Source organism: Juglans microcarpa x Juglans regia, chromosome 3D (assembly GCF_004785595.1).
Source record: "Juglans microcarpa x Juglans regia isolate MS1-56 chromosome 3D, Jm3101_v1.0, whole genome shotgun sequence".
NCBI classification, from domain to species: Eukaryota; Viridiplantae; Streptophyta; class Magnoliopsida; order Fagales; family Juglandaceae; genus Juglans; species Juglans microcarpa x Juglans regia.
This window is the reverse complement of record NC_054598.1, coordinates 20,915,117-20,929,488: the sequence shown is the minus strand read 5'-3', so window position 1 is coordinate 20,929,488 and position 14,372 is coordinate 20,915,117. Positions and strand designations below refer to the sequence as shown.

Genomic DNA, 14,372 nt, shown 5'->3' with positions numbered 1-14,372 from the left:
TTCACGAGCAGCTCTGTTCGTTTGCAGCCCTAGTAACAAGCTAAGCCACACAGCTTCACGCTGTTACAAACGATTTGATCCTCATTTTCAAACACCACCACCCTGCCCAAATCCACAAGCCAACTTAGCCCCCAACCAACCTTAGCAGCAGTCTCATGAACAAGAATGGCATCCCGATACTGGTGCGACACATCATCTGACCAACAACATGAGTAATCCGAATATCCGAACTGACGAATTTTCTAGCAATGATCAAATTCAAATTGGAGATGGTACATGTTTGAAAATCACTCATATTGGAACTACTTCTATTTCTAATTCATCTTCTACCTTTCTTCTATTCAAGGGCCTGGTTTTCCAGACTACCGAAAAATTGCAGCACATGGGATTTGTTGGATCAAAGGCAGATAACTCATTATTCACTCTTCACAAAACTGATTTTTCTATCTTCCTCCTTATATATGTTGATGATATAATCATCACTGGAACATGTTCAGCTGAAATTAATCTAGTTATTCAGCAACTGGGCTCTATTTTTCCAGTGAAAGATTTAGGCAAACTTTCCTATTTTCTAGGTGTGGAAGTATTGTTCGATGGCCATGATCTTTATTTATCACAAAGGAAATATGTAGCCAACCTGCTACAACGGGTAAACATGCATGAAGCCAAGCCTTGTTCTACTCCAATGAGTACCACTTATGCTTTATCTAAATATGATGGCACAGATTTTTCAAATCTGCAACTTTATAGAAGCACGGTTGGTGCTTTACATTACTTGGATTTTACTCGTCCAGATATTGCTTTTGCAGTGCATCGTGTTAGCAAATTCATGCATCAACATAAGAATATTCATTGGCAAGCCGTCAAATGTATTATTCGGTATCTAAAGTTCACAGTTGGCTATGCACTTCATTTCCATAATAACTCAGATCACTCTCTTCAAGGATTCAGTGATGCAGACTGGGCTGCCGACAAAGATGACAGACGTAGTGTTGGAGCCTACTGTATTTTTCATGGATAAAATCTAATCAGTTGGAGATGCAAACAACAACCAAAAGTTGCTCATAGCAGCACATAATCAGAATATAAATCACTCTCCAACACAGCAGTAGAATTAAATTGGATCCAATTAGTTTTGCATGACCTACAACTTCCCTTAATAACCAGTCCAAAATTGTGGTGTGATAATATTTGAGCAACTTATTTGTCATCTAATCCAGTTTTCCCTGCAAGAACAAAACATATTAAAATTGATTTTCACTATGTTCAGGATCAAGTTTTGGTAAAAAAACTTCATGTCTCTTTTCTTTCCACAAAAAATCAGCTTCCTGGTCTACTAACCAAACCACTTTTCTCGATTCGCTTTCAATATTTACGTGACAACCTTCATGTTCAAGAATTGCTTATTCGATCGAGGGGGCATATTGGAGATAAAGGCTGAAATATTCAAAGATCCACCAGAATCGGTTTACGTTGTTGTTATTGATATTGCGTGCATCAGATTTGAAGCATTCAAAGATCCACCAGAATCGGTTTACATTGTTGTTACTCTTATTGCGCGCATCAGATTGTTGGTTTATGCTGTAGTTGTATTACTTTTGATTTTTAAATAGCTGATGTATAGGAACAAAGTTACTGAAAGTTCTCTATAAATCATACACGATGTATACACTTCAAAATCAATGAAAGATATTTTTGCTCATGCAACCTTTCCTCTGTTAAATTTTATAGTTATTAACTCGTTCAGAATAAAAAACAACATGTAGGGCGATAAATGCAAGCAATGAGAATCCCAATCAATCATCTTCTTAACATAAGCTTCCTCATTCAACCTCCCAACTGGTGTATGAATAAAAAGAGAGAGATGGACCTCTTAAATTAAAACCTAGTTCGACTAAATTTACTGTAGAACACATGCTTCTCTAAGCAAAAGAAGGTTTTATTCCGAGATTAGCATTCAATACTGATCCATAAGGAAAGTATTTGGCCTTGAAAACTTGGTCCCATAAGAGAATTAGGATGTTGTAATAGTCTCCAACATTGTTTTGCTAACAAAGCTTTGTTGAGACATTCTAGATCTCAAAAACCAAGATGATGCACGTGCATATTTTGATATTCTCATTTTATCCCAACCAACCCAATGCAAACCATAGTTCTTTATTTGGAAACGTTACCAAAATCTCTCGATCATCTTACTTAATTCCTGTCATTAACTTTTTTAGGAAGAGAAACATACTCATACTGTAAGTAAGAATAGCCTGTAAATTAGTTTTGATAAGGATCTCTTTTCATGCTTGACGAAGAAACTTAGTATTCCAATTGTTAATTATATCCCATATTTGACTTTTAATGGAATAAAATGCTTGAATCCTTGATTTTCCAACTAAAATTGGCAAACTGAGATATTTTTCAAAGCTCTTTGTTGTGTTGATACCAGTAGTAGCCAATAGAAGCTCCCTAAGTTGAATTTTTGTATTTTTGGTGAGGAACATTGCGGACTTTTTTTATTTAATCTTTTACCATTTAAGAGCATCCTCATTGGCTTGGCCATATTCATCTTTAAAATTTAGCCAATATCACATTTTTTTACATTTGGCTATTCAATTTAAATTCAACCTTCATATTGGATTATCCATTCATTCACTATATAATAATAAAATATTATTAATTTAATAATTTTTTTATTTAATTTATTTTTATCACATTTTGTATCTCTACTAATTAAATATTAATAATAATTATATTCTAATTAAATTAATATTAAAAAAACATATTTTCAAAAGTCATTCAATGCTAATAATAAAAACTATTTGATTAAACTCATCTAAATTTATATCTAAATTTCTTAATTACAAATCAAATAGTATTTTTGTTTGGAGTGAGAAACTAATATTTTAATATTTGTTTGGAGTAAGAAATTAATATTTTAATATTTAGTGAACTAATTATGATTGTCTATATTTGGTCAATCACTGTAGCAGAAATCTAAATTATTTTAGAGATAATCAATCTAATGTAGAGTTTTTTTTATATAAATTATCTAAATTTTAATTAATTTTCTCATTTGATCAAACTAATAAAAAATTAAATTTGCAAAAAAGATAAATGAGAAGCTAATGATGAAAAGATTGATAACAAGAATGACCCTTTCATTGTGCAGCCCATTGTTAAGATATGATTTCGAGAACTAGATGCTAAATGTCCCATCATTTTTCTTTTTAAATCTTAGTTATAGTACGGCTCCTTAAGATCATGTTTTTTATGAATTAAGATACTGCATGCCTATTTAGTTTAATGATGATAATGATTCTTATTTTGTCTGCAGAAAGATTTTCTCCTATGGTGTTGTGGTTCGAAAGCAACAACTACAATACTATACTGTGTACATCTATTGAGAGAAAAAAATAATAAATAAATAAAAGCAGATACGTGGAGTAAGATTACTTAATAGAATTTTTTTTTAAAAAGAATATCAAATCAAAAATTTTATTTTATTATTATTTTGATTTGATTTTTGTAAACTCACTAAGATGCGATTTTGATAGTTAGTTGAGATGAAAATTAAAAGTTGAATAAAATATTATTAAAATATTATTTTTTAATATTATTATTGTTTTGATATTTAAAAAAGTTAAATTATTTATTATATTTTATGTGTAAATTTAAAAAAATTGTAATGATAAGATGAAACACTTCTTATATCCAAACAAGGTTGGTGAGATTTAGATAATGAGTTGAGGTGAGTTAAGTAATAAAATGAGATGAGTTGAGATGATTTGTGAATAGTAATAAAATTATTGAGTTAAGATGAGTTAAAATGAGATATTTTATATGTGTTTGAATTAGAGCTGAGATGAGATGGTTTTAATTTTTTTTAAATTTGAGAATTGTGGATCTCACTAATGATTACATAATCTTTGTAATAATTTAAGTATTATTTTTAAATAAAATTTAATGAATAATTGATAAATAATAAAATATATAACCAAAAAATTTTAACCACTATGAGGCACGGGGTGGGTGGATTTGAAATTACTCAGCATTAGACAAATTGAAAAAGCTGCATCTCGTCTGAAAAGTAAAAGAAAGAAAGACGTTAATTTGTCTTTTGTGAAAACAGGTGAAACGCTCTGTGTTAGCGTTTGGTTACGAAGATCATCTTTTCGTACGAACAGAGTTGAAATGAAACTCTATATCCAAATCCAACCACCTCATTTTTCTCCCTTCTCTGTATCCTTTTATTTTATAGGTTGTTTCCCATCACAAATACAGTCAGCAGCTCATAGGATAGAATCATAATCGGAGGTGAAACTGTTAAAAGGAAATTAATCCAGGCAACTGCCTTATACTTTTCTTGGTAATGGGAAGTTTCCAAATTGAACCTCGGCTTCTACGAATCTTCCTTGTATTTCTAGGAGTACTGACATTAGTCTCTTCAAAATGAATGGATCTTCAAAATTTGAAAAGGTTTGGGACTAAAATGTTGGCATTGGATTCGGTAAACCATAGAACTTTACCTTTTAGCTACAGTATATTTACTTTCATCTTCATATTTAAAGACCCACGATATAATTATTTTATTACAAAATCCTTCCTCCAACCGCTTTTCTCTTTTTCGCCCGTGATTCCGTTTTTTCTCCCAGACCCTTTCTCTTCTTCTCCCTTTCTTCCCTCCCAACAGCCCATGAATCCGTTTTAACATTTTTCTTTTTTCTTTTAATCTCATTCATTTCCTTCCCCATTTCTATCTCCCATCTCTTCTCGACTTGAAGTGTTGACCAAGTAGGCGAAATCCTATCTCCAGCCCAGTTCAAGGTCCATTTTCGTTGAACATGACCCAATACATAGAGATGAAGGAGCTCACAGCTCCCTCTAATTCAGCGTCTTCCTCTCCACCGTCAACTCTCCACTGTAAGATCATCCTAAAGTATATTATATGTATTTTGAGTCTAAATCTCTGTTCTTCTTGTTAAATTTCTTAATTGGTTAGTTGGGGTTTGATTGTGTTTTTCATACTAAAAATTTGGTGTTGAAGTTTGAATGTTTGATTTGGATTGGGCAAAATCTGTATTTTATGGGTAATGCTTCAGATTTGAAGGAGATTGCGTCTCTCATTGAGACTAGTGCACATGCCCAGGAGGTCCGATGAATTGTGTGTGGTCCGACTCACCCCGGGATGCACAGTCGGATGCCCTCGTATCTTCTAAAGGTAACATTAGAGGCCTTGTGATTTTAGTTCTTTTTGAAGTTCCTATTCTCGATAAAATGGCTGCTTTACTTTTTTTTTTTTTTTAAAAAAAGCACTTCAACTATTGAGGATTGGTTACATGACGATGTACATGACATGGATGTTGACCCTGCAACAACCACAACTCAAACTCCTGAAAAACACTCATTACCAGAGCTGGAGATTTACTGATTGATTATAAGAGATATAATGAGGTAACATTAATAGATTGAGGTTTTAAAAAGAAATAACCTTGGACACATGGTGTAAAACATAACATTGTTGTCTCTCAGGCAAAAGCTTGTGCCTCAACAAGCATCGCCCAACTGAAGAACTTGAATATGAGAACTGTTGATGACCTAGCATCCAGGCTCTACTTCTATTACTCTCTTTGCTATGAGCTAACTAGAGATCTTGCTGAAATTAGAGGGTCAGTTTTCCTATGTCATGAATACTTTATTCTCATCATGTTTTATCTGTGTGATTGAGCCAAAGATGTAATGGATGAATGTTATGTCTTATATGGATCCAATGTATGAAATGGGGTTTGCTGTGTGGTCTGCAAAATGTATGCTCAAGAATAAGTTGGTTTGTATTAAGATCTGATTTGTTAAATTAGTCTGTATTAAGAATAAGTTGGTCTGTATTAAGATCTAAAATGGGGTTTGCTTACCTTAAAAAAAAGAAGAAAAATAATGAAATGGGGTTTGCTTGGTCTGTGCTCTGTGGTCTGCTATGTGGTCTAGATGAAACAAGTAAAGATCATTCGCATGAAAAGAACCTCAAACAGAACAAAAGGCCTTCTTGCAATCATTTAAACAGATGTGTTTGTTGGTTTCAAAAATTGTATATGTGATTGTTGGGTAGAAGAATGATTAAAAAAAATGTGTTTGTTGGATAATTAGGTTTAGAAAAAAAATAGTTAGAAAACAATAATTTAAGTATAAATTAAATTATTAATTAACATATAGTTAGTGTAGTTGCAAAAAATGAAAAATATTATTATTAAAAAATAATATTATATTATTATTTTGATGAATCAAATGATTAACCTAATGTGAGGTTATGGATAGAGAGGTTTTGGATTTATGGAAAACATGTACTTTTCATTAAATTTTGAAGATAACTTTGATGAAGTCAATGTTAATGCTTCAAGCACTTCACAAGCCGTAATAGTCTTTTACTGTTGGTTGCGCTTGATCTCTAAGTATCGATCAGGAAAAATCTTTGAGTGAATTGAAGCAGGTAATTAAGAAACCAAAATGACTGATTTTTATAAAGGACAATGTTAGACTACACCCCAAATATGCACACTAGTGTAAATGAGTTTTTTTGTTTTTGTTTTTTTTTTTTAAGCATTTTTTAAACATCCTTAACTTCTAAGAAAAAATTCAAAAAAATATATAAATTCACTAATAGTCACTTTCTTAACTATTAAAAAAATAAAAAAATATATAAATAAGCACATTTGGTGATCATATTTAAAAGTCATAGTATCATTTTATTTTTATAAATTTATACATCAACATATACGTGAAAATGCACACACACGAATTCAGAGAAATTAGATGTAGATATTTAGGCCCAATTCAGTTAGCTCAAGAAAGGAAAAGTCAAGTTTGGCCCAGTAAATTAGGCCCGTTAGTTTTGGTCCTTTGCTCCAGCGGATTCATGGGATGGGGCGAAGCCTTTGTGGAGCCCGATTTTGAATCGATAACATGTTGATTGAGGCCCAGCCCATCTCAACAACAACTCGAGTTAAAGACACAGCTCTGAAAATGGCGCTGCGGTGTCGGCTCCAAAACCCTAATGCCAACGAAGTGGTTCATCTTAGTATGAAGGGAACAGCTTATCGGGGGTCGCATTGCTGTAAATGTAAGAGGTAAGCTTGGATTGTTCGAGTTCTAAATACTACAATTTTACTATCGGATGCGTATGATTTCTTCTTCAACACTCCCTTCACTAAAGAATTGATAGGAGTAGAGTAGAGATGAGACTAATAAGAATCTGCAAAAGCCTTGTCTCACTCTCTCTAGAAAACCCTCTGTCGCATCTCCACAAAACCCCAACTCTCTCTTGCTTAATCTCTGTGTTATATTTCTCCTCCTCTAAACCCAAGAAATCAACATCCACTGTAACAGTCCTGGACTACTTGATCAATCAGCACCAATTCTCCCCTGAAGCTGCTCTGAAAGCTTCATCAACCTTTACTTACCTGAGAAATCCAGAAAACGCGGATTCCGTTCTTTCGTTCTTCAAGGAGAGCGGTTTCTCCCAGACCCAAATCGAGCAAGTGGTTAAGAGAATACCCAAGGTTCTCTCTGCCAAACTTGCCGTTGCCATCAAACCCAAAATCAAAATTTTCCAGGACTTGGGCTTTGCACCCGACGACATTGCCGAGATTGTATACGGTGACCCGTGGATTCTTACTCGGAGTGTTGAACCCTCAATTTTGGTGTTGAAGAGTATTCTGGATTCCAATGATGACATCGTTAGGGTCTTAAAGTCTTTAGGGTGGTTTTTGAATCATGATTTGGGTAAGACTATGATGCCCAATATTGAATTTCTGAAGCGTTGTGAAATTAGTTCTTCGCAGATCGTTAAATATTTGTTTAATTTCCCGAGGTTTTTTCTGCATAAGCCGGAGAGCATTCAGGCTTTCGTTAAAACGGTTGTTGGAATGGGGTTTGATAGAAAGTCTAAGATGTTTCTTTCTGCCATTCGGACAGTGAGTTCAATGTCAGAAGAGAATTGGGAACTCAAGTTGGAACTTTTCCGAAGTTTGGGGTTTTCAGAAAAAGATATTCTTGATGTGTTTAGGAGGGTGCCTCATGTTTTTGCTATATCCGAGAGGAAAATTAAGGAGGTAACTGGGCTCCTGTTTAGCGCTCGGAATGTAGATATCTCTTATATTGTTGACCATCCAGAATTGCTTATTTTTAGCGTTGAGCGCAGGTTAAAACCCCGTCTACGGGTTTTGGAGATTCTGGAAAAGAAAAATGTGCTTAATAGGAAACCTTGTTTAACTACAGTCTGCAAAATCTCCGAGCAGAAGTTCTTAAACAAATTTGTACTTCCTTACTCAAAAGAACTTGCGGAGGTAAATGAGGCTGGTGGGGGTTCATATACAATTGGATGCGTACTACGATGAGCATCTTCAGGAGGGCGCTATTCAAATCAATGTATGATCTTTGACGTCTTGGCTAATTCATTTATTAATGCTTACAATTGGCATGCATGGCAAGTTCAGTTTTGGAAGAGCCATAACTAAAATTTAGAATCATTTTTTGTTTGTTGATCGGTAAACAACAAAGATTAGAATGATGATGTGTAATTAGGTTATCCTCTTTTAAGGAGATAACTTTCATATTCTCTTTTGGTCAATTTCAGTTATAAATAGATGCATAATTTTCTGCAATTTCTTCAATATGGGCCCTATGTTCAAACAGGGCTATCGCTGCATGAGGAGGGCGTCTATATAGTTGGTTACTTTAAACGTTATTTCATTTTATTTTGTCTGCGTCTGTCTCTATGATTTTTATATAAAAAAAAAATTCACCAAATGAAATGTACTGCAGGATACAAAATTTTCTTATTTATATGATGCCATATGTAAGGTGCAGAAGATTCATTATTCATGCGATCCCTATAGCGAGCATTGAACTGAAGCACAGGTTGTATACACATTTAGAAAATTTAATTATCATTTGCTTATGAATAGATGCTGGTGAGCAGTTTTGAGAGGTTGTGGCTTTATTATGAGCAAACACACAAGAATTAAGAGTATACACTAGTCTTGAAGTTTCAATTTGGGCACTTTGATGAGGAGGAGCAATTTTCAATTGTTTGATATTTAATGTTCTTTTCTTGTAGCATTATAGAGGATTACAACGTGGCAACTAGGCGAACTGTCCTTGTACTGAATGAGATCTCCTCTAACTAGGGATGATTCTTTTGCGAAAATTTTCTCGTTCTCTGTGGGCTTACTGTCCCGATCTACTTCTATGTTTCTGTTCAAAGGTGATCCATCTTCCGTACAAGTTGGATTGTTCCTTCATTTCCCCCTTTCCATCATTATCTTACTGCCTTAACGATATCTCAAATGACTTGTGTGCTATTACCATTACAACCTTGACTCTGCATTCAATCGGGACCATATGCACCAAATTTTGGGAGTAATATCTACACTACCGGAGGGAGGGATTGATAGAAGGTGTATGATGAATCTAGAAATAAATTCCTTGTATAAATCAAATCTCATTGGGATGAACTCAGTTAATTTTGATATCAGAACCATTGTTTTGGTGTGTTTGATAGTAGACAACATAAGGCTTTAGAGATAATCAAAAGATAAGGAAAATTATCCTCTGTGGCATCAAGATTAATCAGACCAGAAAGAAGAGGACAACCATTTTAAGGAGTTGAGTACGCTTCAGTTGTTGAAGCACAACCTGTAAAATAGGAGAATCTCCATTTACTGTAGAAGTTGAGTATCACATGATAAAGAATCTCCATTGCTTAACCAAATATCCATATTCTTCTTAGAAAAAAGCTGGGAGCAGCTACTGTTTGAAGAGCAACCACAACACACCCTACGTGACTTAAGTAAAATTATAAAAAACACCCAATAATAAAACTCCACCCATTCCCTCTCTGATTTCTCTTTCCCCCTTCCTTCTTTCGCTACTCTGTGATTTATTCCCTCCCCGTGCTTCATTCCAGCTCCCCCTCTTTTCTGATGAGAGAGAGAGACCCGAGAAAATCATGTCTATTAATGAAACACAGACTACCTTTACTTACAGAATCGAATCGTATGTGTTCGCTGAAATTACATTGTTGTTTATTTTCGTCTGAATCTATTGTACAAATGGGTTCCCATGGATCAATAAGCTTTAATTTAATTGAAGTCTTTACCTCTATTAGAGCAGGACGAAAGATGAGATCGTGGGTTGGACTCCCATTAATTAGACGAAGGTAGGAGAGAGAGAGTTGATGAGAGACTTGAGGAAGGAGAGAGAGCTTGATGAGAGAGAGAGAGAGAGGAGAGAGAGAGATCTGAGGAAATCATGTCCATGAATGAAATATAGACTACTTTCATGATCCGTTTCTTACATAATCGAATTGTATGTGTTTCCTGAAATTACGTTGTTGTTTATTTTGTACGAATGAGTTTCCATGGATTAATAAGCTTTAATTTAATTAAAGTCTTTACCTCTATTAGAGTAGGACTAAAGATGTGATCGTGGGTTGGACTCCCATTAATTAGACGAAGGTAGGAGAGAGAGAGAGCTGATGAGAGAGAGAGACTCGAGGAAGGAGAGAGAGAGAGAGCTTGATGAGAGAGAGTGAGAGATGTGGTTTGCGTTTAGAGAGAAAAAAAAAGGCTAGCTAAGGTGTGCTGTGGATTAGCTGTGAACAGTGACTAATTCGTAGCACAACTTAGGGGTGTGCAAAATTCCGAAAATTCCAACTCCGTCCGACTTCCGCTCCGACTCCGACTCTGACGGAGTCATCGGAATTCAGAGTCGGAATTCGGAGTAGCTCCGAATATCTATTCGGAGTCGGAGTCGGAGTCGAAGCTCCAAGAAGCTACGATTCCGACTGCAAAATTTTTTTTACTGTACACTTGCGCTCGAGTGAGGTGTCGAGCGCAAGTCGAGCACACGTTGTATTGAATATTGGCTCGATCGACATGTCGAGCGGAAGTCGAGCGAACCTCATTCAGAGAGGACCTCTCTAAAAGAATTTTGCTCGAGCGTCACATCGAGCGCATGTCGAGCTCTGATCTTATGTCAGAGCTCCTATAGGAGGTCGGAGCTCCGACCTCTGATCGGAGTCGGACTCGGAGTCGGAGTTCCAATTTGGCTCCAACTCTTATCGGAGTCGGAGGTCGGAAACGAGCACTCCGACTCCAGCCCTAGCACAACCCATTGTTCTTAAAAGAGAATTTGGACAACAACCTTATCTGAGACTCTACTGTTGCGTAATTACTTTAGGATTAACACCTCCAACTTCTGAATTAGTACCTCTGCCACAAACTCTATCCATCTTAGTTAACGGAATATACATGCCCTCTAGTGAGCTTGCCACGTGTCCAGCTCTTTTTCTTATTTTCAAAAATTAAAAATTAAAAATAAACAATAAAAATTATAGAAAAAGGAACTTGAAGGAGGAAGAACCCCCACGGATTAAATTTTTTTTTTTTTTTTTTTTTTAAGATCAAGTAAGTCATTAACATTATTTTTTATTTTTTTAGGATGGTGCGTGTATCCTGTTAGTTTCTTTTTTCAAAAATGAAAAATCGAGTAAGCTTTTTATTTCACTCGAAACAAATAAACTACTAAAAAATTTTAAGTTTAGTTTATTTTTACAGATGAGATGAGATTAAAGTTAAAAGTTAGATTAAAGTTAAAAGTTGAATAAATTATTATTAGAATATATTTATTTAATATTATTTTTATTTTAAAATTTTAAAAAATTAAATTATTTATTTTATTTTATATAAAAATTTAAAAAAAATATAATAATTATATAAGGTAAGATAAGACGAAATGAATTTATTTAAGATAAATTGTGAAAAAAAAAATGTTACTCTTCCCGCTAGTTCTTCATGCTGGAAGTTACCGTTGATACTTTTTTATTTTTATTTTTTTACTTAATGATTAAGTAAATATTTTTTAATAAAATTACGATTTTTTATTTTTTTAAAATATTTAAAAGTGTTAAAAAATATATGTAAAAAAAAGTTAAAGAAAAAAAAACACAAAACAACTAGCGGGAGCTCGAGCAGTGTGAGTAACACTACCAGTGAAAATAGAGTCGGGCTATTTTGCCTCCCAGAGTAGCCTGTTCAAGTTGACTGCTTAGTACTTTTTGAGTTTTTTTTTTTCATTTTTCTTTTCACATTTTGTTAATATATCTAAATATTTTAAAAAAGATAAAAAAAATATCTCAATATATTTAAAATCACTTTCTTAATCATTAAATATTATTTTTTTTATATCAGACGGTCAATGGTCCAACTTGAAAGATAAAATAATTTTTTCAGTAAAAAAAATGAGAAAATATTTACAGCAGCCTACTGTGTGCTGCAGCCGCAGCACACTTAACATTGTAGGTTAAAAAAAAAAAAGTGATGCCATGTAAAGTGTGTGGAGAGTGTAGACTGATGTATAGTCAATCTCAAAAAAAAAAAAAAAAGAGTGGGGCTACTATGTTGCCCCACTCTTACTGCTGGGTGTGCCGCCCAGTGATTTTGTTTTTTTTGTTTTTTCCTTTTTTTTTAACATTTTTTTAATACATTTAAATATTTTTAAAAAATAAAAAAAATACACCAATATATTTAAAATCACTTCTTTAACCACTACGTAAAAAAAAAAAAGGAAAAATTTTGACCAGCGGTCAAATTGAGTGGTTATAGTGAGACGGCATGGTAGACTTTTTCCAAAAAAAAAAAAAATACCTTACACTCGAAACAAGAGTCTGGATAGATGCGAGACTGTCCTCAATCCAACAATGTTTACCTTAGAAGAATCCATCGACGTTCCCTCCTTAGCTTGGGTTCCGACTGACGTGGCTCTAGCCATGTGGCATTTTTATTTTGTAAAAGGAAAATGCTAAGCCTCCCGCTCTCATCTTCCGTTTAGAGTTACTGCTTGCATTAGTTTGTATTTTTTTATATTTTTTTTTAATTATTTTTATACAGATTTTTTTAATAATTTTAAATATTCCTTAATCACCAGCGGTGGCTCATGGCAGTACTCTTTAAAAGAATTGAAATCTGGCAAATCCCTTCCCTCCCGACCCGTCTCTCATTTTCTTCGGAAGGTCCATTTTTTTGCTCGTTTCTCGTTCTCTGCAAATCCTGGAATTTCGACCGCTCCTTCCTTCTCCAGCTGGTGATTCTCATTCATTTTCTGCTGCTCAGTCTATTATTACCTGCCTGCTTGGCTACCAAGAAAATCTTCCAGCAAGAAAGCATAAGTTCTCACGGAGCGTTTCATTTTTTGGTCAATACTGGTTTTGTTATTCATTTTGGTGGCAATTTCTGAAGGTTTTTGGATTAGACAACTGCAAGTCTTCCAATGGAAGACGTGTTAGAACCAATGGAAGTCTTCCAAAACTTCAGTATATATGTATTTACAAGGGCTCTTATTGTACACAAACTACAAAAATCGTATCTTTTTTTCCTTCATAGCCGCCATCGATGGACCCAGAGGAGGTCATAGAACTCTTTGATTTTTACTGGTTCGGCCTCAAAATCTTCAAGAAACAGCACCCAAATCTACATAATTCTTCGGACTTTGAAGCAAACACAGATCATCAAATTCAAGAAAACCAGCGAAAACCAGAGATTTCTCGTGTCCCAACCCTCCATAGAAGGTCCATGAGAGACCAATTGAGCTCCAAAGCAAGCTTCAATTGCGGCTCTGCTGCCGCGCGGTGGAGATGCCGATGTCGAACGGAGGGAGAGGGAGGATATCGTGCGTGCGTGCGTGCGTGCGTGGATCTTCGTTTGCAGGAAATGTAGTTTGAATAAAATATAATAGATTTCGATTTCCTCTTTTTTTTTTTTTTGTTTAAATAAATCCACGTGGCACAGTCGGGATCCAGCCTCGGGAGATGGTCTCGGTGGCTGTAGAACTATACGAAATTCATTGCTGACCAGAAAGCATTGCATCCTGCTACAACTGGTAGCCCCATCCTCCTCCTCTGATCTCACCTTCACTGTCTCTAATGATAACTCCAACAATACCAGTGGTCTGATTCTTTGATAAAGCTGCATCAAAATTAGCTGTAACATAGCCCCTCTCTGGCAAAAATCTGTGCTTTATATTCTTCTATTTGTACTCATCTGAGAATCTGTCAAAAGGGTTTCTGCAACTTCTGGTCTAGTGGTTCTTGGGCCTTTTGATTTCGAAACTTGAAGAACTGGTAATTTACTAATTTCTTCATTTGGATTTCACTGGGAACTACTTCATATACCATACGAGGGGTTACAGAGGGAGGGGTTACAGAGGGCGTCGGGAGGGATGAAGGGTTCCGAAAGGTGTCTATTCTAGGGTTTTCGACGCTGAATTTTACATTTTTTTTTTTAAATAAATTAATGCTGCCAGGTGGCTTAGCCACGTCAAACGGGCAAAAC

At 34.8% G+C, this 14,372-nt stretch overlaps 2 protein-coding genes across 5 annotated transcripts; both read left to right on the top strand.

Moving 5' to 3' along the window:
• Positions 1–208: 208 nt before the first annotated feature.
• On the top strand, positions 209–1,021 carry LOC121255126 (uncharacterized mitochondrial protein AtMg00810-like). The gene has a single exon (XM_041155408.1). The coding sequence runs from the start codon at positions 209–211 to the stop codon at positions 1,019–1,021; it is 813 nt and encodes a 270-aa protein (XP_041011342.1).
• A 5,962-nt stretch (positions 1,022–6,983) lies between these two features.
• Positions 6,984–8,681, top strand: LOC121256558 (transcription termination factor MTERF6, chloroplastic/mitochondrial-like). Of its 4 annotated transcripts, none has more exons than XM_041157399.1 (3): positions 6,984–7,109; positions 7,853–8,409; positions 8,618–8,681. In XM_041157399.1, the coding sequence occupies exons 1-2, from the start codon at positions 7,006–7,008 to the stop codon at positions 8,376–8,378; spliced, it is 630 nt and encodes a 209-aa protein (XP_041013333.1). In that variant the 5' UTR covers positions 6,984–7,005; the 3' UTR covers positions 8,379–8,409; positions 8,618–8,681. The 4 variants fall into 4 exon arrangements, 2 of the variants coding, with proteins under 2 accessions (XP_041013333.1, XP_041013332.1); XR_005939022.1 differs by lacking the exon at positions 6,984–7,109 and having other exon boundaries at positions 7,216–8,093; positions 8,183–8,409; XR_005939023.1 differs by lacking the exon at positions 6,984–7,109 and having other exon boundaries at positions 7,216–8,093; positions 8,171–8,409.
• Positions 8,682–14,372: the final 5,691 nt, after the last annotated feature.

Coding starts and splice junctions, on each gene's coding strand:
- LOC121255126 (XM_041155408.1), top strand. CDS start 209: ATGAGTAATCCGAATATCCGAACTGACGAATTTTCTAGCAATGATCAA.
- LOC121256558 (XM_041157398.1), top strand. CDS start 7,218: ATGAGACTAATAAGAATCTGCAAAAGCCTTGTCTCACTCTCTCTAGAA.